Below are 27,009 nucleotides of genomic sequence, written 5' to 3' on the forward strand. Positions count from 1 at the left end.
CAAGAAAGCTGGTTCTGCGTGTGGGTATTTTGCAGTTTTGTGATAAATTTAGTTTAAGAGTCATATTATTTAAGAAATATGAAAGTCTGCATTGATGGTTATGATTACCTTCATTGTCTTGTGTGTTGTAAAAAAAAACATATTGAAATCGCCTACAATTAAAATGAGTTTAACGGATGGCTTTAATAATGCAAGTAGCACTTCAAGTTCTTTTTCTAGTAATTTAAGGTCATTGAGGTTTGAGATTAACGGGGAAGGACGGTAAATAAATTACGATGATCACAAACGGTGTGTTATTGTAACTAACCTTTGTGTAGAGTCCCTCAATGGTAATTAGTTTAGAGTCAATAACGCTAATGGATTGATGAATAAAAAGCGCCACTGCACCACCCTATTTTCCTTCTGTATCCGCTCTAATTACATAAAAATTAGCCCGGACAATCCCGCCATCTGAGATTTCAGCAGAGAGCCATGTTTCGGTTAAGGCAGTTACCCATTTGAATTAAATAATTCAAATGGGTAACCTCTACTACGAACTCGTTCAGCGAATCCACAATACTTCTACAGTTCTGGTAATAGAAACTGAGATGACATTGTCTAAATTTATAATTGAGTAAGGTATTATCAGCAGTATCCCCATCCAATAGGAGGAAGCATTTAATTGCTATAACAGTTGATTGTTATAGCACTCACTGTTGTTATTTACAACCTGGAACAACAACCTATGAAATATAACTAAGGATCCTACCAGAAACCTTAGTTATATTTCATAGGTTTTTGTTCCAGGAAGGAACCTTAGTTATATTTCATAGGTTGTTGTTCCAGGAAGGAACCTTAGTTATATTTCATAGGTTGTTGTTCCAGGAAGGAACCTTAGTTATATTTCTTAACCAAGGCTCCTTCCGGGAACATATCAGGACTCCAGTTCTGATATGTTCCCGATATGAGACAGTGGTGATACCCTCCCAAGAATGAAATTTTGAATACTTAGAAACAGTTTCAAGAAGCAGTTTAGTTTTTGTGTGGTTAGATGGCATGAGGCATCATAAATTTCTAGCAGTTTATGAGGCTACTTCGCTTTGTGACAAACTTAATGAATGCAGATGTTTTATATACATCCAGGTTTTGGTGTCATCTGAATTCCAGCAATAAGGGATCATTGCCATCAATATAATTCGGTAAAATCAACAGCCTTCTTCATTGACATTGTACTTATAAATAATACTTTCGCAAGTGTAATGTTTATTGTTATTTATTTATAATTAAAATGTTTTAGTATTTTCATATCTTATTAAAGTTTATAATAAAATTATTTTCCCATTTTAATCTTTAATTTTTGATCTTTAATTTTCGTAACAGTTCTCGCCAACTAAATAACTACGTGTGTCCTTCAGGTGGAGCCACCTACAGTTGGAAAAATGTAGCAGTGTATGTTTTTATTACAAAATAAAAGTAATGTTATTAACGTGTGATATATTTCAAATTTTCACTTATAATATCACGCGTTAATTAATTTTTTTTCCTACAATCCAGATAAAAATTGTCAACTTAATAAACAGTTTTTGCTAAAAAAAAAAAAAAAAAGAAAGCAAGCCATTAAAATTTTTATGTTTTCTTTTTTCCAATGTATCATAATACATTATTGTTTTGATATCAAACATATCTCAGAATATTAAAAATGTAACTATTTTGGAAATTTTAAACGTTTACAGAGTTATACTTTTTTTGTCTAATGTCCTCCGTTATTCGATAATGGAGAGCCTAACTCAACAATGAAAGGATCCTTGGATATCGAAAGCTATATAAAAGAGACGTGGATTCGTTTATTTACTGTTATCATAGGCCACAGCATCATTAAAATCGTTACGCTCATCTCACCAACATAATGGTTTTCATGAAACATGGGCAGAACCGAGTGTTTGTGCTAATTCGTGCTCTTAAAATTTCTTCTGTCTCTCCCCCTTTCTCTCCCATTTGTCCAAAAAACAACAGCATGACGTATCAAGGTTTATAACGATATAATAATAGTTTCGTAATAAAAAACGACACATGAAATCGTGACGAGGTTAAGATCAGCTATTGCATTCTGTTGCATTGCAATCCTTCCTCCTTTCAGCTTTCTGTTCAGTTTGGAGAAGAAAAACCGGTCAACAGAGCAAGGTTGGGTGAATATGGAGGCCGGGGCACCTCAGGAATGTTTCTCTGCCAATTTTAAGGGTTGAGAAACCACCATCCACCATTTTCAAACAGCTAGTGGGGTTTTCTCCCAGCTTTTTGTTTTATCAGTCTAATCAGATCCTCTTTATGGCAGACCTACTTTACTGTGTGACATTCTGAACAAATTCATAATGAATTGAACGTAGGAAAAAACAAACAACACTGTTTTCACATTCGACACAACCTGTTGTGCTTTTCTTGAATGGTTGAGTTCGATGGGTTCCGCGGGGATGAGTGGAAATTTCATTTCGGGATAATAGCCGTACACCAATGTTTCATCACCAGCACGCTGTTGATGAAATTAGGGTACACGTCAACCCTTCTTTTCAACCATTTCTCATAATTCTCCACTGAGGACCTTCTGCTCATTATTCAACAGTCTAGCAATAAATTTAGCTAAAGCTCGATGCACAGCAAAGCCAAAAAAGTCAAAATCGCTAGCATGAACGAAAGCGAGATTCTCTATTCATCAGAAATTTCTTGGATGCTTAATCACCAATCAGACCAAATTTTTCCGAGCACTTTAGCAACTATTTCACCACTGCTTGAAGATGAAGGTCGACCCTCAGCTTTAAGGAGTCTTTGACAGATTGTCGACAGTTTTAAAAAGTTTCATTCAATAATAAAACTACAGCCTTAATTAAATATACATCAGCTAATGCAATTCTTAACGTTTGAAGGATATTCACTCCATTTTTAACATTTCTTAACTTCAACGTGCGTACTTATTACTAGTTTTGTGTAGTGGGAAGCGACTCGACTCAGAACTTAGACCTACCCATACTCATCATATTGGCCCTCTACTTCCACCACTTCCTTTTTAATAAATCTTAGAACTTTTCGATCAGACCACGTATTGTGTCATAAAACATTTCCGCGCCACGGCTATATCATTTTATTTTTGACAAAAGATTCCGAAGATTTTATAGTAGTATAGGTGCAAATAAATAAATACTCCTTACAAATAAATAATGGTTTTTGAACAGAATTTTCAAAACTTTGAATTTATTACAAAACAGAGAGCTAAAGATGACTCATAAAAGTCGGAAATATTTCTTTTGAAAATGTGGGTTTGACATTAGCTAGTTAGATTTCATGTTAATACTTTGATCTCTCACGGAAAGCTGTTTCTCTGTAGGTACCTGGATTGTGCTGAGAAGACGGGAGAGATCAACATTAATTGCGTGGATCCCCTGGGACGATCAGCCTTGCTGATGGCAATAGACAATGAAAACCTGGAAATGGTGGAACTGCTGATAGAGTACAAGGTGGACACAAAGGACGCCCTACTACACGCCATCAGCGAAGAGTATGTAGAGGCCGTGGAGGTACTTTTGGAGCAAGAGGAGGCCACACATACACCCGGAGAACCGCACGTAAGTAAACATCTTAAGTTTTCATCAATAAACGCCGCCGAAACTTATTCGTACGGCGAAGTTCAATATTGACTTCCTGCGTGGCACGCAAAGCGAAACTGGGGGATGGAAAGGCTGTTCTCTGCTCGTGCCAGCGACTACAAATTACATTTGACATGTAGCATCACACGAAAATGGGAAATATGTCAGTTCTCTGGCGGAGCACGTAGACCGGATATAATTGCAATCCGCTGTAGGGCGAAGGTTAAGTCAGTAAAGAAGTTATCTACTACCCCACTGATTGCGTAAATAGAAACAAGTCCCTTCATTTTTCTAAAAGGTTGACATTCCATTCACGTGGTACTCGAAAGTAGCTTATACTAACATTTCTACTCAATAATAAACGTCTAATTATGCCATTAAGAGAGGCTTATTTTTAAGCTTTCAAAACTATCGATTTTTATATATAATTTTCTTATGTCAGCATTATGATTTATATTGATTTTTAAGTTTTAAAATTTAATTAGATATTTTATATAATATATAATCAAATGTTTGGTATAGAATAATTTATATAAATTAAATATATATATTAAAAAAACGCAGAATTTTTTTATATATAAAATAACTAAAGATAAAACAATTCCCTAAATAATTCTAACAAAAATCGTAGAGTATAAAATTTATGAACGACTATTTTAATTATAGTAGTGCTATAATTAATCAAGTTGCCCTTCACGTAACAGATGAGGAGGATGTGCCCTTGATTATTCTCCATTTAGGTAACTCTTTGCTAGACTTTATTCACATAAAACTGTTAGTTTACTGAAGGCAATAAGTTAAATAAATAAAAACGTTTCATAGATCACATGAGTTCTCATTTCCTTACTATTCACAGAGCTGGGAAGCGATTGATCGTGATACCGCCACCTTTACTCCTGACATCACCCCACTGATTCTCGCTGCCCACAGGGACAACTACGAGATTATCAAGATCCTACTGGATAGAGGAGCAACGCTTCCAAACCCTCACGAAGTTCGATGCGGCTGTTCAGATTGCGTTAAATCTAGTTCCGAAGACAGCCTCCGACACTCGAGGTCACGGATCAATGCGTACAGAGCACTTGCTTCCCCGTCTTTAATTTCCTTATCCAGCAAAGACCCCATACTAACTGCCTTCGAGTTGAGCTTCGAATTGCGAAGGCTCAGCTTCAATGAACAGGAATTCAAAAGCGAATATCAGGTAAAATTACCTTTTCTGAAGCTACTATAAATTCAAGTCATATATCCAGTTTATTTGTTTATTTATTTCATTCCTCTAAATATCAGCATATTTATTTTTTATTGGCGATTGTTCGCACTCATTTTATCACATTTTAAAATATTTTGTTTTTAATAAGCCGTTTTATGTTTTAATTACATTTTGTTAATTCAATGATTTTATTTATTGTATCTAATTTAAGATTTAATTATCGCTTTAATTACTTATTAATTTTTTAATTTAATCATTGATTCTTATGTTATTCTTTTTAAAAAAGTGAATCAATAAACATTTATTAACGTAATGAAGTGTTTATAATTTTCCGATTCTTGTATTGGTTTTATCGCTCACAGTAGAACAAACAACTTTACAACGAGTTGCCTGGCAATGCACTACTTTTTTAAATTTATTATAACAGGTGTTTCCTACCAAATTCTGCCATCCCGCTGTAAATGCAATATTACAAATACAATTTACACTATCGTACAGAAAATGAGGTACAGCCATTCAAAAGTATGCAACAATGTCCGAAGTCCATATGGCAAACTTTCACAAAGATAAAAACTGCAGTCCATCCGCACATTTTGGCAGTCCAGAACTGAACAGCACAAGGAGCTGCCCAATCCTGGCAAGAACCGCATCCAGCACTGCACGGAAATGCTGAAACAAGTAGCACAAGGAGCTCCCAGTCCAGACAATAACAACACCCAGCACCACAAGGAAATGCTTAGATGATAAGACTTTCATCCTTCTTTCAGATGTCAGGAATGATGTTATTTATGAGTAAGCTACTCACTGTTAATCGGAACGGTACCACACATCCTATGCCTACACTAATCAATTGAGACTTCTTTTCCGATAGCTAGAGGCCAACTTCCGCCATTGACCTCCAACGTTGTTCTTAACGTAATCAGACCTGTGTCAGTCATTGTCCTCCAGCCTAGTCATCTTGGGTCTGCTCCAACTAAAAAAATATCTTTTTTAGTTGGACGCTAAAAAAAGTATCCTTCGTTGAAAGAAAGCATGCCTCACATCCTAGCTTCAACGACTGAAGATTAGGCACATAACCCACTAAGTCTTCTCTATCTCTCTCTCTCAGGTCTTGATACTCGTGGCAATTAAAAAAGTGCAAAGAATGTGGATTGCAAATTTGGACTAAGCCAAGCAGGCATATCTCTGCCAGCCTAGTCAACATATAGAAGAACTTTTTTGTTATCAGTCCTTTGACGCTGTTATCCCACCTTTCTTGCCATAATTACGTTAGGCAAGCCCATGCCGCTTCTTTGCTTCTTTGTAGCCATGGTCACATTGCATTGCAATCGACATTTTCTCATACATCCGTCATTTCCGATGGTAAAAGTAGACACAAATTTAGAAGTATTCTTCCTGTTAATATATGCAGTGAATCATTGGATACCGTCTGGCATGGCATACTGAGCAGTAACAGCATTGTTCTGAATTTCAAATATCTTGCGCACATTTACCCTTTGCAATGCACAAGCTATCTAAACATGAGCACCATAACTGACAATGAGTAAAACAATAGTAGAAGACATAGTACTGTGACAATGGACACAGTAGTAGAAGAGCCCTAGTGCTCTGCCTTTAACTGCTCACTCCGATCTTGTTATTCTTGTCATCATACCGACAAAATGACTTAATGTGATTGATGTGCCACACAAAGCTTAGACTTCTCCATTTTTACCCCTAAATACGGTCTCATTTTCGGACACTGTAGGCTTACACCTCCTATCCTAGTGACTGGTTTCTCGTGACAAAGATATGCCCTTTGAAGAGATGATTTGCTTTTTTTTTAGCTGATACTGTCAACCTACGTACCAACCATGCAGCTCTAATAACACAAATTTTGAACGTTTTTCTAGTTGCAATCTTGAGTTTCCTTCCACAAGTATGGCTAGATCATTTGCGTACGCTATTATCCATGTATTTGGGCATGTCTGGAGTAGTAGTTGGCAGATGATCCTTTTGGCGGTCATTACATCGACAAAAGTTAAATTTCTACCTTAGCCTTATCTCATCTTTTAGATTAATGGCACATTGACATTAGGCGATATCATTTATTTGAAGATAGTGCAATGCTAGGGCAGCTCGGTGTGAAGGCAATGTTCATTGCATTTTAATTAAGTAGTTTAAATCCTACCAGTTCCAAAAAAATATACAAAAAATAAAATAAAAAATAAGAGAAGGCAGTATTATTCTCCATATAATTTAATAATTATTTTATTTAACTTTATTTATAACTGAATTAATGCTATAATTAACTATTTAATACAATCTAATCCTATTAATAATATACTGTGATTTAATTTTTGTCTCTTAATTAAATAAATTCATAATTTCATTTATTTAATTTTGGGTCCATCGTTTCACCCAGAGACGAAGGAACAATCCAAACAGCAGAAATTTCTTCTGCTGACAAGATGATGCCGTTGGTTTTTTGGGATGTTGATGAGGTTTTCTAGTGGATTGCCTCCAGAAAGGCCAGACAGTCACAGGGGCACATTACGCAGAGCATGTGAGGCGTTTGTGTAAAAACATCAAAGACAAATGCCAACGGAAACTCAGCAAAGGAGTCTTGTTCCAGCAGGCCAACACACCTGTGCTCACAAGTCTCTCATTGCCATGGCTGCACTGCATGAATGTGGCTTTGAATTCGTGGACCATCCCTCATATTCACTAGATATAGCACCATCGGACTATTTCCTAATTTTAAAAAAATACTTGACTGGCATCCATTTTTTCCCACCAACAGTGACGTCATTGCTGCGGTGGATGCATTCCTGGAGACCCAAGAGAAAACTTTCTTCGCAGCTGGAATCAACGCACTGCAGCATTGACTCCAAAGGGGATTTATGTTGAAAAATAATATATTACCAGACTCCTTAAATGAGCCTTTCAGGCCATGAACTTTTTAAAAGTTCCTCGTATTTTTATCACGACTGAACTACTTAAAATAATCAGCACTTCTCTGTCATTAGAAGTAAGTTAAACTATTTATACAAGATAAGCTAAATTTCTTGTCAGGATAAAGGGCAAAAATAACTTAAAGCACTGCAATACTTATGCAACTCATTGTGAGGATAGAAAGAGCTTTGTATGAGATATGTAAGGACTATTTACAAACACATAGCACAAATTTTTAACTTTCTCTATCTTTGTAACGATTCTTAAACAAAAGCTCTATCACTGTCCCTACAAAGCTTAAACAAAAATACATATTATCGATGTATGTTATTTATTTATTTACCCCAGAACAAGACCAGATCATAAAAAAATATTAATAATCAATTATTACAGATGATATCAATATCAAAATATTAAATATATGAGAGAAATTCTAATAGAATTTATTTATACTCTAATAAATCTTTATAAAGTTCATTATTATGATTTCCCTTTTAAGTTTTTGATTGATTGGATGATTTTTTTTTTTTTTTTTTTTTTTTTACGCATGCGTCATAGTCCATCTTCTGCTATAGATTCTTCATTTGGGACAGAAAACTAATATTTCTTAGAACACAGTTCAAAAAGCTGAGTTATAAACGCCAATAATTTACGAGCTCGTATCTAGCGGCGAACTTTTGCGCTCCAATTCCACTTACCACCGCCATCGAGAGATTCTAATAAACTAGAAATAAAAAAGAAATGCCGGAAAGAAAACGTTTGGAAAATTAGTGTACATGAAATACTTAGTATTTAATCAAGCGTAAAAAGACATCAATTATTTGAGTTAAACCAGCTGGAAAATAAGATGGAAAAAAAAAAAAAATAAAATAAAACTCCTCTTGATTGCTTTTCTCGATATATTACGTAATTGAGTACAGATCAGATTTTTTTTTTTTTTTTTTTTGCGTTGTATCCTTTCGACCAAGCTCATTTATGGTTTTTTTTATTTTAGCAAAGGCCATTATTTTCATGTCAGTAATTGCTATCGAAACGTTATCAAGAATCCTTATTTTGAGACAAATGCCTTCGGGAAATATAGTTTTATTTCACTGAACTGAAATGGGACAATATTTTATAGTGTATATGGCAAAAAATATTTATTAACAAAAATTAACGAAATATTCTTTTTGCTGATACCTGTATTGAACTAAGATTGAGTTAATAGCAGGCCTCAGGGGCTTCCTTTAGTTTCCTTTTCTCGAAACGAATAGTTTAATCTACGTTAGGGGAATGCATGCATTACTTAACGCTACTGTTCAACCCCTCCAAACTCGTCGCACATCACCACAAAATCTCAGAAATCTAAAGATCCCCTATTTCTGGGATCCCTCTGATCGGCCGGTCATGGGTGACCTAAAATAAGGAAGCTTTAAACGTGGTTTTCATATGAATATATTTGAAAAGTAATTTATTGAGTGCGTAAATTTTATTTAAAAGAAAAATTAAGAAATATGAATGAGGCGCTCAGTACTTCGAAGAATATTATCTTTTGTGACTCTCAGATTTACTAAAGATTGCCCACTCGCCTTGTGGTAGCGTAGAGGATGGAAGTGGCTAATAATTGCAAATCTCAGGTGATAAAGAAAACTGCAAGAAAATATCTGATATCGATTTGTAGCTGATTTTTTAAAAAATATATTTTAAATAAATTGAGGATTGGATGCGTCTTAGTAATTTTTCATTCTATGTATAGCTTTGTATTAATGTAGCTAATTTAGTAGGAATGAACTCTGACGAGACAGTAAAATCATTAAAGTTTTAAAATAAAACTATATATATTTGTTACTTAAGACTATCTGTGTTAATGAAAAATAGGCAATTTATTTTTGACATTAGGCCTAAAGAATGACGTCAGAGCTGCCCACGCATTTCAAATATTTATTTGATGGAAAGTATATCCCCATGTGGTGGTCTCATGAATCATCTCAACGGTTCATATGGATAGTGAACACTATGTGTTCAGTCAATTAGGAAGCATTTTTCTTCCTACAAGTTTCCTGGGTATCCCTGTTTACTGCGTATTAATAAGTATGTTAATATTATAAAGTAACTAGGGAGATCTCAAACAGGAACGAAGGATTTCGAGTTTTGTCATAGTCAACTTGTCTTACAACGAAGTCTCCATGTGCTGGAATATACAAAATGTTGGACCAACTATTAGTGGTCCAACCTTTTGGCTTAGGCATTGCTTCATTCTGGTTAATGTTTTTATATGAATTAATGTTATTAATATCACGTGACTAGTCGAGCGTATTTTAGATGGAGAAAAAATTTCAGATCTGTTTACTACAGAAGCGCTCATAAACAGTACATTCAGGACAACATCAATTTTTCTAAATACAGTTTTATTGTGCTTGTGATGGCTTTCGTGTTGCTTTTAACTGCAATCCCGAACTGCTTAAGGAAACTTGTTCTAGCAACGTTTATAGGAAAGCAGAAGAATATGAAATTGAATTTCTAAATAGTTTACAAGAGTTAAAGATTAAATGGATAAATAACATATTGATTCTATGTGCAGGAACTTCGACGCCAGTGCCAGAATTTTGCTACAGCCCTCCTAGACCACACTCGAAGCTCGTATGAGTTAGAAGTACTCTTGAATTACGACCCTACAGGACCAGCATTCGAACATGGCGATCGTATGCACTTAAGTAGGCTTAAGTTAGCAATCAAACACAAGCAAAAAAAGGTAAGAACTCCCGATGGACTTAATCCTATAATAAGACGTTCGTTTCTTTAACTCATTAAATGAAGTTGCAGGAAGTGGTACAGTGTGATCATTAGATGTATATAGTCCAGTGAGGGATAGGAAAGATTTTGTTCACGTGTCTAATGCAATGTGTAATATAGATTATATAATTACAGATGAATCGAGTCTAGTAGGAAATAGCGGAGAAAGATTATTAGTTTGTAGATTATTAATTAAGAAAGATTATTAGATTGGTAGATTATTAATTTGCAGTATTTTTATAACCATTATTTATTGTTTTAATGAATATTTTAATAATTTTTGATATTTTAACGTAATAAAATCCATATGCACTATACAGTTAATGTGTCTATATATTTGTCATTCGTGTTTTTAAGGAGAGCAGAATTTAAATTACAGTGAATATTGTAATGGAGCACTGCTGTCTACAAAAAAGAAAATGTTTTTGAGGGAATTTATCATTCCCACAACTCCCTTTCGATGGTTGCGCCTATGGTCTCACAATATAGTAAACTCCTTTATCACGAGTTGAGTATGTATTGCACTATCAGTAAAAAATAACGTCACCGAAAGGATAATCTTCAATTAATTGAAAAGTCTTTTAATTAAATGGATTTTAAATAAAATAAGGAAAATTCTTAAAAAAAAACTCTCTGAAAGTGCTTTACTTAAATTACAGGGTAGCCTTTCGGTGTTGTCAGTTGTTTGAAAGTAGTGCAATACTTAACGAACTCGGAATAAACGATTTTGTTTTAGTATCAGGTTTAAAATCAGCGCAATATTGTATTTATGGCAGTTTAAAATCTGATGTTGAAAAAAAAAAAAAAATACAGAAGTGGACAAAATAGGTAAAGTTAAGAATGCTTTGTGTTTAAAATTTACAATATTTTAAAAATTATTATTTACATTATTTTCTTTTGTATTATTTATTTACAATATTTTACATCGATATTTATTATATGACATAAATAAATATTTATAAAAAATAATTGTCGTGTTAAAATGTATGAATGATTTATATTTTTATAAATTTAAAACAGACAACAAAAAATTATATATCGATCTTAATATTTCATATGAAATTTTCTTCCATTATTCGACTAGGTGATATTTCATTGCTTGAAAAATTGATTTTTATAAATCTTTATGATTGCTTTTTACCTGGTGTAAAAAAAAGTGCCTTCTAATAGCTAATATGAGATTCCTGTAAAGCATCTTTACTCTCTCCACATATGTTTTTCTTCAGATATTTCAGAGAGTTATCCAAAACGTAATGCACAAAATCGGTTAATTCAAAATGAATTTATTTTGTAATATAATTTACATAAAAGCCTTCAATATAGTCTCATTTTCACCTTATGACTGTTGTTGTAGGGTTTTAGGAGCGTCAGCGACTAAAGCCATTTCCTCCGTGTATACTGTCTGTAAATTGCGTGTGTTCTGAGGTCGATTTTCTCTTTTGTTTGATGAAAAACCCAAGTTTCCCGGAGGAAAAAACCATGCCACCATCGCCTGACATCGAATAACTCAGCCACATTGTGAAAAAGGCCCATAAAAATTCCTCACCTCATCAATGAGACTCGAACTCAGGTCTTTTCCAATCGAAGTGAGGAGGACGGTGATCCTACTAACTGTGCTACCTACGAGGACAACATTTTAACTGTGCTGAAATTAAGCAAGGACTCATATCAGAACTATAAAGGGGTGATATAGTGCTTCCCATTTGTAACCGGTGAAAACAGCTGACTATGTGATATGAGGCCTTGAGTTGTCATGGAGTACGAACTCACCAGCTTCTAACATCTCTGGCCGCTTCTGACAAAGTTCGGGCGTAATTTCTGATAAAGAAATGTTGCATAGTAGACTCCAGTTACTGATTTTCCAAGTGGTACGTGATCAGCGACAAAAATGCCTCATAATAGTGGACCGTGATAACCAGTTATTTCGCCTCTGATTGTTGCAGACGACATTTAGAGGGACGTAGAGCAGATGGATGCTTCCACTGAGGTGGTTGTGACTTCATTTCAAGTTCAAAGTGGCGTGTCCGTGTCTCATCAATGGCAACAGTGCGTTTTAGAAACTCTTTACCGTCGTGTAGGTTAAGTGCAAAATACTGCAATTTCTTTGCGCTTTGCTCGTTGTTCATCTGACAACGGATGTGGAAGACCCATCCGGCGACGATCTTTGGTTTTCGTAACGCCTCAGCTAAAATTTGGTGAACAGATGATTTTCAGATTCGTTGGCTATTTCTTAACGGGTCACACGTCTGTCTTCCCCCAAAATGGTGGTAATTATGACTTCTGATATTGTCCATAGATGATTTCGGTCTTCCTGACCGTTGCTTTTCTTCAACGCTGCTCTGACCTTGGCGAAACTTTTGATACCAACGTGAAATCGTGCTACAGGCTAATGTAGATTCCTCACACACTGCTTTCAACAATTCATAAATTTGTGTCAGCGTTTGACCAAGTACACTTGCGATTTTGATAAAATACCTTTGATCAGAAACTGTAATCTGACCTGAAACAATATCACCCTCCATTTTTAAAAGATGCAAACATTCAATGCAGGAACTCTGTTTCAAGCACACTAATGCTGAGATTAAACTTCAAATTGTAATCCTGATAAATGTCAGTTGCACAGGCGTATAGAGGGAGGAGAATGTGCGCAGTGTGCATGACTTTTGGGATAACCCTCGTAGAAACATTGAACAATAATTGTTCTGACTTGCGTATTTAGAGATTTCCCATGGCTAAATGAGCAATCGACGTATTACAGTGCAGCTACAAGAATTACTGGTAATCCAGACAATGCAAATCGACAAGTACATTCATTACGCATGCATCATTCTTCTTCATCTTTCGTATCTGCTACTATAATAACTTGCAATGAATACTAAGTGACAGTTAATGCTTTTATAGTACAATTTGTTATAACTGTTTGTGCGTGTGCGCGCAGCTTAATCATTAGCAGTCATTTATCGTATTACATCACTTCCTGTAATCCTCCAAAAGACTTGGTGGGCCTTTAGAGCTTTAAACAGAAAGCGTGGTTAGGAACATTCAATTTCGGTGATTTCTCTTTAAGCTAGCAACTTTTCTTACAGACATCTGCTAACGTCAGTTATACATAAACTCTTAATACATTATATACTCGTATATGTCGTATTAGCAAAAATCAGCACGATAAATAACACGCAACTACACGGACAACTATCTAAATTGCCTGATATTGCAGTGAGATTTTAACACAAATAAAAGATACTCACTACAAGCAAGGTGGTCCAAAGATTGTTATAATGAAAAGGCAGCGTCCCCTCCAAACTGCGAAAGTTTTTTTTTTTTTTTTTGATCGCTAGCAGGTCCATATGTCTCTTCGAAAAAGAGTAGAGTTTTATCAATGAGGGATTTCTAATCTTTTTGCTCTCTATTCTCCCCATTCAGATAAATCAAGTTGCTTCTATTTTAAGAAGCAAATGGCTCTCCATTACGATAAATGGAGGGTGATAAATGCCATTTATATCCTGTAAATAGTTGAACTAAATAAAGGTTCCGGTTGTTAGTAGATACGATAGACTAAATTTCCACGTGCACCTTTGTTAGACAAAAAGGCAATTGTATTTTCCCCAAATGTTAGCTTCCTGCCATTCTTCATCAAATTATTCTGCAAACAACTTCCTTCTTACACCACTGGGAAAACAACAGAAATTAATTTAGGCTCATAAGTATAAATACATAAATGAAATTCAATTATCGACAGTGCTGCTACCTGCAGACTATCTTCGGAACTAATATTCTTAGTGGATAAAAATGGCATAGGCTTTACAAAAAATACTAAGAATTGGGGAAAAAAATCGACGATAATCACGTTATAAAAGATCTTGTTGCAGCAGACAAAACTACAGAAATAAGGCCTCATTTAAAGTATCAAAACTATACAAATATATATATATATATATACAGGTAAAATAAAAAGATCAAAAGGGTAATATAAAAATGAGTTTCATGATGACCAGCCATATCTTGTTTAGAATTATTTTATTAAATTAAATTAAAAATTTTTGCAGTTCTGTGCCCATCCAAACGTCCAACAGTTGCTGGCCTCTATCTGGTATGAAGGATTACCAGGATTTCGACGAAAAAACATCGTTCTACAGACCTTCGAAATTATGAGAATTGGTGCTCTGTTTCCCGTGTATTCTATTGGGTACATCCTGGCGCCTCATTCTAGTATTGGACGGACTTTAAGGAGACCGTTTATTAAATTCATCTGCCATTCTGCTTCATACATCACCTTCCTGTGTAAGTACTTGATAGTGATAAGTATATGTGCCAAATACGCTTTTAAAATTCACACGGATCGAACAAAAATACTTTTGTTCGATCAGTGTCGATCAGAAAAAAATACTTTTTTTTTTTTTCTGATCGACATAAACATAATGGCATGCTAACCTTATAAGTCGCAGACGCTTGAGGCTCTTCTGTGTATCTCACAGCCAGCTTGAAGTACACAGAGGCTACTAGTTTGGATAAATGAAAAGATGCACAAGTTAATGATCATTTTTAAGCACTATTTCAGAATTTATAAATTGTGCTCTGCCTATGGGAAACATTTTTAAACTGAGGATTTCTAATTGCTTAACATTCTGTTCATTAAACTCATTACCAAGTTGGAAGAATGAGCTCCTTTGGAGTTTCACCATACCTTAAAAGGTCACAATTACAATAAGACAGAACAACAATCCACTAAGTAATTCAGAACTGTTCACAACCATCAGAACTTAACGCGTAACGTGGTCAACGTATTTAATTATGGATATAGATGAAAATAATTGCAGTGTGTCACTTCCATTATATCAAAATGTTTATACTAAAAAGGTTTTATGGCTGAAAGCCTCTGACTACGGAAAATTCACTAATCAAACAAATTAGTGCATAGTATCATTTTAGTTCGTAGTATGCCTTCATAACGAGTTGCCCTGATATTGAACTACCTTCCACAGTGGATTCTCGAATAGGCAACACTTCACCACAATTGAGTCCTGAACAGATACCATCGTGCCTGGGTGGTGGTATCTGCCGTGAATAATTAACATTAGTCTTCTCCAGTGGCGAAGCATTGCTTATTGAAGGAAGTGCAATGTCAGGGCAACTCGTTGTGAAGGCATTCACAATATGAGATGAAAAAACTATGCCATTTCACCTACTTCAGTGGTTTACTACGAACTGAAACGATGCTATGCACTTACTTGTTCGATTACAAAAAAATTTGCTGACAGAATTCGAAGCCTATATATTTTTTCTCTGATTTTTAATTCTTCTGTCTACAGCAGTTGGAATAACACTTAATATAATCTGTTTGTTGCACGCGATAAAAACAGTTACTCCCCATTTTCTTCTGATCCAGTCTTTCTATATCTTATTTCCTGTTCCATTATGATTAAATTTTCATGAACTTGTATTAAAAGTTACAAATCTTATGATTTTTCTTAAATTTATGAAATTTATTTTTCAGTTCTTCTAATTCTTGCCTCACAACGAATTGAAACTGTGATAGTCGAATGGTTTGGAACAGACGAGATGAGGAGGCGCATGCGCAGTGACGTAACTACTAAACGCGGAGCTCCACCGAGTATTGTGGAATGCATGATTTTGGCCTGGGTGATGGGTACGTACAAATATACTTGCGACCCCTAGCGGCGAGGGTGCATTGCACTGAATATTGTTATTTTTACTTTTTTATAAAATAGTAAATGTTAGACTTTTTTATATAGTCAGAAGGATTTCTTTTTTAAATACTCTCCTTTTTTTTTCTTTTTTTTTTCCCCTTCCATATAGGACTCATCTGGAGTGAAATCAAGCAATTGTGGGAGGTTGGGTTGATTGAATACATTGTAGACATGTGGAACATCATTGATTTTATTACTAATTCGCTATATGTAGCTACAATTGCGCTGCGCGTTGTTGCATATTTCCAGGTAAGTGATTCCCAGTTTCTTTTCCATAATACACCTATAACAATGATCTTTCACCACTGATTTTCGTCATGAACAAATGTTCATCAATATAATTACTTGAGATTTCCATTGCTTTGACAACAACTAACGTATTATGATTTAACTAATAAGTGTCCTATGTTTGTTGCCTTTTCATTTGATAATCCCTGTTGGAACTAACCCTTTGTTTGTGGCTGTGGGCAACGCACAAAAGTCCATTCCAATAGTAGGACCATGGTTTAGCGACAGCAGCATAAATCAATGGACACATCTTGCCACGTGTCCACATTGCAAGCCAGCGATGGAAGTTTGATGGTGTGGGGAGTATTTTTCTAGTACCATTTAGACTCCTTACTACTGGTGGACCAATGTTTCCAATGTCATAGCCTAGTTAAAGATTATTGCCTGACCAAGAGCCTCTACGTAGTTTATATAAGTCGAGAGAGTAATAAAAAAATAATAATAAAAAAACATGTTAAGCTAAAAATTTGCATTTTTAGCTTAACATGGTTTGTGATCCTTGACTTCTACCTCAATGATAAAATGTTCCATATCTTAAAAAGGTTGAGATAACACTGCGCCAGACTCGTTGGGACTATTTCACATCGCAGATTTTACATAGTCCAAGAGGACTATGTCTATTGGATTTATAAGTTTTATCATGAATTTTCAGAGGCTTATGCACGGCATAGAATTTAAGTCCATTAACACAGATAGACTCTAAGCATGTAAAACAAAGTGTTTTTTTCACCAGTAGACATGCTTGAATATACTAAGGTAGTGAACATTTTGAATGCACCTTGAAGAAAACCAGGACACTGAAGAAATTGAAACTAATTCTAGCATTTCTTTTGTTTGCATTATTTTTGATAAATACTTTTTCTGTTGTTGTGTACAACTTATTTAAGACATTGCTCATTTGTCCTTATGCTGGAGACGCTCAGACATACCAAAAAAGAAAAAAATATATATAAATCGTAAACCCTTACAGCAACATTGTTAAAGAAGTTTTCTTAGTAAATGACTCCCTTCTGCCTCCATTTCTTTCTCTCTTGTAGATCAGTTTCTTTTGCTTGATTACATCTGGCAATCATTGACGCCAAGTCCCAGCTGTTGACATAAGAGATGCACTCGATATCACGAGCGTCTCCAGTATATAGGTATTGTCTGTTTTATTAGTGTCGCGGTAGAGAACAAGCTGTTTGCTGTGTTTATATAGGTTGGATGTGGTGGTTATTGTTTTACCTGCGTGCTGGAGAGTCGAGAATGTACTGTGTCCATTTTCTAATTTTTTTGGGCGAAGTTAACGTGTGTTCCTTTCGCATCTTGTTGTATGCAGTTGCTGTCATAAGTGCTATCCTCGACAAGGGAATTGTTGCAGTCTCGAGTACTTTAAAAGGTTCGCTAATTCATTCTTGTTGTACACGAACATGAAAAGAAAATGATTTATCAAAAGTTCAAAGATTGTTTCGGAGATTTACAATTCATCCATCATTGGAAGAAGTGTATACCTTCAAAGGGAGACGTGAATTTCTTTCCTAATTTTACACTGAATTAAAATTTTATAAGGTGTATCTCTAGAACCTTACTTCTAATTTGATAGATCCACAGACGCTGATTAATATCATTTATTTTCTTCGCAATTTCGTGGGGATTACTGTCACAAAAAATATAGATTTAGATAGAGAGGAGTTTATGATTTTCGGATTGCATTTTTATGAATAAGAGCTAGTGATGCTAAGTCCAGTCATCATTGATTGTGGTAATGCAGTCGTTTACATTACATTTATTTCAAGAGCTGAGTTGACGGATATACTTCACTTGACAAAAAATATCTCTATGAAAATCTCTAACTGAGATTACTGACACCAGTTACAAATTGCAAGCAGTGGATGTTGAAAAGGTAGAAGCAATAGACAGATAACGACCTCGTTCTTCTAGCCTATCTTTCTATTAATATCCGTTTTAAGGAGTGTGATTTATAACTCTGACAGCTGAAGACCACACGACAAACAATCGTGAATAATTTTTTCTCCATTTTTAAGAAAAAAACGTTATCTTTGCCTTAAGTATCCCAACCATTGGCTACTTGGAAGAAAAAGAAATTTTACTTCCATCATGTTATTAAGCACAGTAACAACTTTTTAAGGATAATTTCTCTAGATTAATCTAAGTTCGAGAAAGGTGGTAGAGATGGCAACAAAAACATTGAAATAATGAAATCAAAACATCCAAGGGTGAACAGCTCAACAATACCGTTTACACGTTAGTGTGGGGACTCCTTTAAGTTATTTGAACTTCCGAATAATTTCATCTCCGCTTCTTCAGGTGATGGTGAAAAAGTAGCAAAAGTGATAGACGACGGAACTCTAGATATGAACATTCGGGTGGAGGTACATATCTTTCTAGGATAAGTTCGGCACAGTAGATAAATGAATCAGATTAAAATAAATACGAGATGTCAATTATCAGAAGTTGAGAATACTTCCTAATTTAGGTGGATGGAAATTTATGGACTTTTTCATACCGTGACCGACTTAATCGGTTCTACGCAAAGAATGCAAAGTTTTTCCTCTAAAAAAAACTCCATTTCTATCAAATCTGAATTCTAAACAACACAACCTATATACATATATATATATATGGATTGTGTTGTATGTTTTGTGCAAAAGTTGTACGAAAGCTAGGTGCTGCATCAAGCTATATTAATAACAGTCTTTGGAGTAAACGGACACTAGAATAGTGGCGTCCTCGCTCACCATAATGAACTTTACTTTATCGATTATAAGCCGAATTTTTAAGTCCAATGCGCCTATTGTCTTCACCATGTCCGTCCGAACGTAATAACTAGATAGACATTTGGGAAATTTAGAAATATTTGTCGATCTATCTCAAATTTCATTAAAATCAGACCAGTATAAATCCAGCAGTTATTATTTCTATCTTTCTTCCCCCCACCCGTTCGCCTCGTATGCAATAACTCGACATTGCCGTTTGAATGGATTTCCATGAAATTTTATATTTGTCTCTTTTACGATGATTTGTTGAGCTTCCCCAAATTTCGTTAAAATTGGACAAATCAGGCAATTATTATTTCTTTGTCCGTCAGAACATGTAATAACTCGGCTCGTGGTGGATAGATTTTCATGAAATTTTATATTTTAGTCCTTCAGAAGATTTGTTGAGCCTTCTCGAAATTCGTTAAAATCGGACCAATAGAAATCCGACAATTATTATTATTATTTTCATACATATCACATGGACTATTTATATACAGTATTGTAGCTGAAGCACCAGATATCATGTTTGTTGCCATGTGCTGGTTGGAAGAATGAATGGGCAATGTGGCGGATGCACAGAAACTTTTTGCTTTTTACTAATTTTTTTGTTATAAATCGGAAATTTTTACTATTTGCAAATGTGCCTGAAACGTAATGCACTGCGTACATTAACTAACTTGTTTTTAGTTATGATCTATCCTTCACTATTAATATTATTCTCTTATCTTTATAGTTAAACACTGTTGTTCTTCGCAATATCTAGAAAATTTCCGTTCGAAAGTTTAATATTTCTTTGTTCTTCTCTGAGAATTTTTTTAAACTCTACTACAACACAGATTAAGGTTCCAAATTTGCAATAGCCTCATCAATAACACGTCTCTGCGTTATGTTTTTTCAGTGTTGTCCCTCCAGTGACGGTTATAGGGTTACCTGCTATCTGATGATGGAACCGACTAGTTCAAACCGGTCACCGCAGTGCCTTCAGCTTTTAATGGATAACCAATTCTAATGGATGATGTTATCCGATTAAAAGCAATATTACTTAGTTTGCGTGATTACGTAGATAAATGCAGTCATTTCTAAAGAGCTTAATTCCGAGCACTGTCACTGTACGGATAACTGCGTCCAGTGACAGTGGCGAAGAGAAGCGTTATTGATGAGGCTATTTCAAATTTTAAATTTCAATATTATTTAATTTTTATGAATTATTTTAGACTGCTTGATGTTGCTCTGTATATTGCTGGTTGGTAAATAAATTAAACAAAATTCATCGTTGGTTAAGTTCACTCCTGTGATAACTTAACCTACTTAAAAATATTGGTTAAGCTACATTTTGAAGCGTGAATCATGTTATGTCTAAAAATACTTTTAGACATAAATTACAGCATATTTATGATTACACCTCTCTACCTTAACAAAGTACTCTCAACAGGCTCGGATTTAAGTATAGGTCCCATAGTCTACAGCGCCAAATAAGTTCTGCACTTTCGTGAGCTTGGTTATATTTCTCATATTCACATTCAAAGAGTTCACAAACAAACGTCAGAGTTGGAATGTGTATATGAATTTTTAAAATATGTATTTTTAAAAAACGGACGCCTTAATTTAATGCCATTAGCGATAGAACTCTTAAGTCCGGTCCTGACTGGAGTTAAAATTATGTGAATGCCAATTGATGTTATAGCTTCAGTTGTTATTGAGAATATATGTTGTTATCTTGAAAGTGATCGTCAATCTTCTATCCAAGCAGGTCCAGAAAGAAATAGCTTTGAATACCGGAACAGCCTACCTGCCAAGAGAAAAGTGGGATACTTGGGACCCGATTTTAATTGCAGAAGGACTTTTTGCTGCTGCAAATATCTTTAGGTAAGTTGGCTCGAAAAATTCTTAAGCCTGATAGGGAGATTAAAGTTTCGATATCTTACTATGTTTTGCTGAATGGCAAAAATATTTAAGAATACATTAACATCTTAACTTCATTTTAATTAACTTGAGTTTTGGTGATTGAAATAATCCGTAACTGAGAGGGGTCCCGGGAACTTCTTAATAACCAAAACATACGTTTCGTTATTCAAAAGAGTTCCAACTTTCTCTTTAAAATTGCATTCACCTAGTTTCCTTTGTTGCTGATGACTTGTCTGCAAGAAGAGGACCCCTTTCATTATGCAAATGAAATGTGGAGGAAGGGGTAACTTCTACCAATCTTACTTGTTCCAGATAAAATTCATTAAAAGAGAGCGAAGGAGAATAAAAGATGATTATCGCGCCGCCATCTGCCCATTCGGAGTGCCAACCTTTGTGTGCCGTAAATCAATATCTGCCGTGGCAGGAATGTTGATGACATGCTACCGTCCTAGGGGATGGACGACAGAAGTCGGTGGTCGGGAAAGCTTCACACTTGGGGAGACATAATTCAATATTAACGGCTAAAGGACAGAAATTAATCTATCATAGACGTCACTTGTGTGCTGGGGCAACGTACTTGTGATAAAAATCGCCATGTGGGGAGTACGTTTCAAGAAAATAGCTATATCGAAGTCATCAGATTAACAAAAAATTTCTTATAACAAAAAAAGTGTTTTCTTAATCACGTTTCTAATATTATTGATAAAAATTTGTTTCTCGTATTAATCCGATTTCAAATTTACTATTTTTTAAACCTTTATTAGTAATTTTACTAATTACGTTTTAATAAATGCTAATGCTAATAATAATTCTAATAAAATCAAGCGTAGAAATAAATTGTCACCAGAGGGCCACAGCTCGATCAGGAATAGTTGTGAGTTTCAGCAGAACAACGCTTTGTAATGGAGCAAGTTTACGCTTGGTAATCTTGTTAATCGAATTTCTGTTGGAATACAGTCATTCTGCTGGAAACTCGTGGCTAAATGGAGGATAGAATAGTTTGTTTGAGTTGCTGCGTGCAAATATTAAACGAACCATGGTTTATATTGATTATTACTAGCATGTTAACATTGCCTCGCAAAAGTGATATTTGTGGCATCGTTTATTACATAATAACCGATCAAGTAACTGGAACTCCCACTTTATTAAGGAAGATGTTTAAGCGTTTTATAATTGAAGTTGCATAGAAATCCTGCTGAAAGACTTTTTCATCGCCGAAATATATTCTTTTACGCAGTCTGTATATATTCAAGAATATATTAAGGCCTATTCGTTCGAAAGATATCTGGAAAAGAGTTGTAAACATTTTTTTTTTTTTTTACAACGAATTGCTACTAACGGAGTGGCAGGATGCATTGTACATCAATGGCTGCCATTTCAAAGATTATGTTTAGCATAAAAATAATTAACCACAGCTTAACTTTATCAGAACCATGACTCCAGCTTATATACTCAGAGCAATGGGAACCGGTCAGATGGTGTGGAGTGCCTCTCGCTAGGTTTCGCTAAATGTATTTCGAAGAAAACGACTCTAAGCGGGAATCGCCAGAAGAGTGCGTCCCTGAGGCCACAGAAGGACCAAAGCGTATCCAGGAAATCAGCCATTATTGAACCAATCGATCAGCTCAAACAGCGTCTGTTTGACATTCGCCTCTGTCTGCAATTACGTGTTAGCGGTCGTAAGATTTCCTACCATTATATTTTTTCTCTCGATACCAACCATTTCTGATCGACTCCAATAAACGTTGTCTAACTTTTACAAACAGACGAAACAAGCGAAACGCTTTACCCCCCACGGAAATTTTTTTCTCTAAAATCCCCCATATCATTTCTAATCTTTGATGCATTATTCTGTGGGCAGTCCGAGCGTGATAGGATCAAACTTATTCATACAGAGAAAGCTTTTTAATGAATTGTAAATTTAGCAATTATACTTTCTGTAGGACTACAATGCCTATAAAATTCCGATTTTTTGTTTTCAGCTCTCTGAAGTTAGTGTATATATTTTCTGTGAACCCACACTTGGGGCCCCTGCAGATATCCCTCGGTAGGATGGTAATAGACATTGTGAAGTTCTTTTTCGTCTACACACTGGTGCTATTTGCCTTTGCATGCGGTATGAACCAGCTGCTGTGGTATTATGCAGACATGGAGAAGCAAATGTGTTTCAAAGTTTCCGAAGGAAAACCAAACAAGACTGACCCTAGTGCCTGTCTCACATGGCGGCGTTTCTCAAAGTAAGAAATAATCTCTGTTTAATTAGATAATTAGAAAGAACATTTTCTTGTAAAACTGTATAAAAATGTTCTGCTATTTCCGATATTTGTAGTTATATCCCTGGTTCATATGTATCTACTTGAAATTCAGCGTGCCCTGCGTAAGAAGGGTGTTAAAATTTGACCCAAAGTTTTGGTTTTTGTAAACAACAATGTGAATTTTTTTCACAGTCATTTCTCTCCTCACATTAACCTTACTTGCGCGCATGTGCTTAGGCATGCGGTAAGATGAAATCCTGAGTTGGCAAGAATAAGGTGGAGCAGTGATGTATAATAAAACCTGGCGGAAAGATGCTTAAAACAGTGATAGTCATAGTAGGCTTTCGGTGAAGTTCAGGAAAAAAAAGGTGTTTAAGTAAGGTGCATTGCAATTTGGACGACCGAGAGACATTTTTTTATTTTTTATTTATTGAGTTAGCCCCTGCTAGATTTTGGCAACATCGCTGACTAACATTCAAATAATTCACATAATTTAATTCTGATATCCCTTCCCTGTTTTTGTTCAATTGCAGGGTGGGAAAAACCATCTAAGACGACAAAAATAGAGATATTAAGACGATACAAACCGCGAGACGATGAACAGTCTCCCCCATGCTGCATTGCTTCAAGCAACAGTCAGTCATGTAAACATTAATAAAGGTGAGAAGCTTATTCTGGGCAGCAGCCGCATTCCTACGCGTGAAATTTTACAGTAAGTGAACATCAATATCGGTGTCGGCAGTGTTGAGGAATAAGCGTCCCGATAAGGTCAAAAAAGATCGTTCTTTTTCATTATGACAACACTCAGCCCTATACTGCCAATAAAATCATTGCCTTACTTAACACTGAGTTGGGAGATCCTAAAAACCCAGAGACAAAACTACCATACCACCAGCTCAACTGACATGTGTGGAACCAGAAGAGTCAGGGGGGTTTCGATGATCAATACAGCGTGTCTGTTAAAGATCACGTGGGGTCGTTCGGATATCCGGATGCTTAATCGCCTTATTTTCCTTGGCACTCACTCCAAAACAACCCAGCTCAACTCTAGTGCTTGCAGTTTTCTATTAATTGATCTTATTTTATATTTTTTTTCATTAAAACAATTGAAGTAATCTCTAAACATCAAAACCTAGTGTAATCACTTTTTAAATGCATTTTAAATATATTTTTAATAACGTGGAATAATATTCCTGCTTTTTATTATAGCAATGTGACATCGAATTAAATCTAATATATTATTGATATGAAAAATAGCGAGGCACAGAAAAGGTTAAATTTTAACTAAAAACATTTTGAAAATTCACAAGTAATAGGCAGGAAGTATAGTATAAGAGAATAAGAGCATTTTAAGTGAAATTTTTCTTCTTATATTCCTGTGTGGTGCCAGGAGTCAGGGAGTTCACATCTCTATTGTGACTGCTTATGACAGCCACTGGTTTCCAGTGGTTATTTAAGTCATAAATAATAAATATTTATTTATTGCGTTATTTATGTGTCTCCAATAGGCACAGTTTACAGAATATTATTTGTTTCCCTTTCTTTTCTAGCTTATTTGAGTCATCACAGACGCTGTTTTGGGCTAGTTTTGGCCTTATAGACTTAGACAACTTTGAACTCTCTGGTATCCAGAGTTATACACGCTTTTGGGGAATGTTAATGTTTGGTTCTTACTGTGTGATTAATGTTGTTGTCCTTCTCAATCTTCTCATTGCGATGATGAACCATTCATACCAGATGATATCGGTAAGTGCTTGTTTATTTATTTATTTATTAAACGCTTAAAAATGCAATCCAGTAAACAAACATGCATAGACATGTTATGTAAATAATATAACAAGTGGCTTGTCTAAAAATTAATTAATTTTAAAAATGTAATGTTAAAATCTTAATGTTTTAAGGCTAAGCTGAAGCAGTAGGTGTTTGCGACCATCATTGGTGTTTGGGTTTATACACAAAGTGCTCAAGAAACTTTTTAAATGCGATTATTTTAAGGCGTGATAATACAATGAACTTTTTTTGTACTGATTCCAGTTTTGATATATGTTTAAAGGGAACTTTCCAATACTTTAACAAATACAAAGCCGTTGATGAAACAAAAACACATTTTCTTAATAAATTCCACCCTTTTGTAAGATTATTCATCGCAGAATTTATGTAATATCTGAACTTGATCTGATGTTCAAGTCCTAGATCTCTGTTGAGAACATTGTCAACAAAGTTGTTAAACGAAAAAGATTTTTGTATTTGAGTTTCAGCAAGAGTTATCGAAAGAGATTTTTGTAGATTAAGCTGCAATCAATTGGTTTAAGTAGACGGAGTTTTAAAAGACTTACCAGCCACGGCTTCTGATGATTTATCTGGTAATCTTGAAACAGATAAAAAAAAACAGAAAACGTTGGTGGAAAACATAAGGCATCTGGGACAAACGTATTCAAATCAATAGTATCATCAACATATTAATGTATAATAATAAAAAGATTTTTTGTTATTATACATTAAAGTTGTATAATAATAAAAAGATTTTTTGTTATTATACATTAAAGTTGTATAATAAATTCATGGTCATTTATGCATCGAACTGTTAAGATTTAAGTACCTTTAGGCTTAAATCGAAAATTTTTATTTTCTGCTCATCCGCCATATTGTCCATTAATCAGCACGCTGCAATAAACATAATATGCTGCATTTCAGCTTAAGTACACAGTTCACTGATATTCTATAGGATATATATTAAAAAATTCAATAATTCGATCTGTTTATTGGTCAGTAGAAAATAGTTAGAGTCTTAACTATCTATTAAACTATCTACCCTGTATGGCCGATGTCAAAAGGACATAGATAAAAAAAAAAACATGCAAAACAACTTACACAATATTAATAAAACATAATCCACACTAAGAGTTAAGACAGATTATATTTGATCATGTCTTCTCTATATTTGGTATCACTGCAGAACAGACATGGATCAATATTGAGACTGTTAATTAGCAAGAGAGAGGAGGGAGAGGAGAAAATAAGGTCAAGTGAGGAAGTCCTATTAGCTAAAGGGAACAGAAATGGTTTTTGTCTGGTGTTCCTTAAGGGAACATGCCAGCCAATTTTAGATCTAGTGAACTTAATGTCAACATTTCAGATTCGGCCATCTAAAAATCGAATGCTCAACTAACAGTAGACCCTTGAGATTAGAAGGCGAAACACATGACCACACTTTTGTGCTTTACAACGTCATGGAACGCAGATTGCCGAATTTCTATTTGTTGGATTATAATAAAATTTGGGCTTGATAAATGTTTCTAAAAGAACCATAGTTTTATATTTGATTCTTTAAGAAAGAAGCTACTGGAATCAAATTTTTTCATGCGAACGGACGTAGTGAAGATGATAGGAGCTTTATGCGTTTGAAACTCCTCTAAACAATTCTTTACTTCACTGCTTTAGCTTTAAGTATCCATATTTAAAAAAGTTAAGAACAGTCAGAATGTTCAATACCCTTTCTATTTCATTGGTTTATAATACATCTTCTTCTTCTTCTTCTTCTTCTTCTTCTTCCGTTCTAATTAA

The 27,009-nt window shown here is 34.9% G+C and overlaps 1 protein-coding gene across 1 annotated transcript in view; it reads left to right on the forward strand.

The window, feature by feature from the left end:
- The window catches only part of LOC150090820 (transient receptor potential-gamma protein-like), a 227,438-nt gene that overhangs the window by 174,463 nt on the left and 25,966 nt on the right, over window positions 1-27,009 (forward strand). Inside the window, exons 3-11 of the mRNA XM_090374446.1 lie at window positions 3,356-3,593; window positions 4,471-4,815; window positions 10,319-10,489; window positions 14,577-14,811; window positions 16,025-16,177; window positions 16,348-16,487; window positions 21,033-21,151; window positions 23,173-23,427; window positions 24,996-25,191. Coding sequence (XP_090230572.1) covers window positions 3,356-3,593; window positions 4,471-4,815; window positions 10,319-10,489; window positions 14,577-14,811; window positions 16,025-16,177; window positions 16,348-16,487; window positions 21,033-21,151; window positions 23,173-23,427; window positions 24,996-25,191 — 1,852 coding nt within the window. The remainder of the gene's footprint in view (window positions 1-3,355; window positions 3,594-4,470; window positions 4,816-10,318; window positions 10,490-14,576; window positions 14,812-16,024; window positions 16,178-16,347; window positions 16,488-21,032; window positions 21,152-23,172; window positions 23,428-24,995; window positions 25,192-27,009) is intronic.

This window comes from Mastigoproctus giganteus, chromosome 1 (genome assembly GCF_048544385.1).
Source record: "Mastigoproctus giganteus isolate SK-2022 chromosome 1, ASM4854438v1, whole genome shotgun sequence".
Lineage (NCBI taxonomy): Eukaryota > Metazoa > Arthropoda > Arachnida > Uropygi > Thelyphonidae > Mastigoproctus > Mastigoproctus giganteus.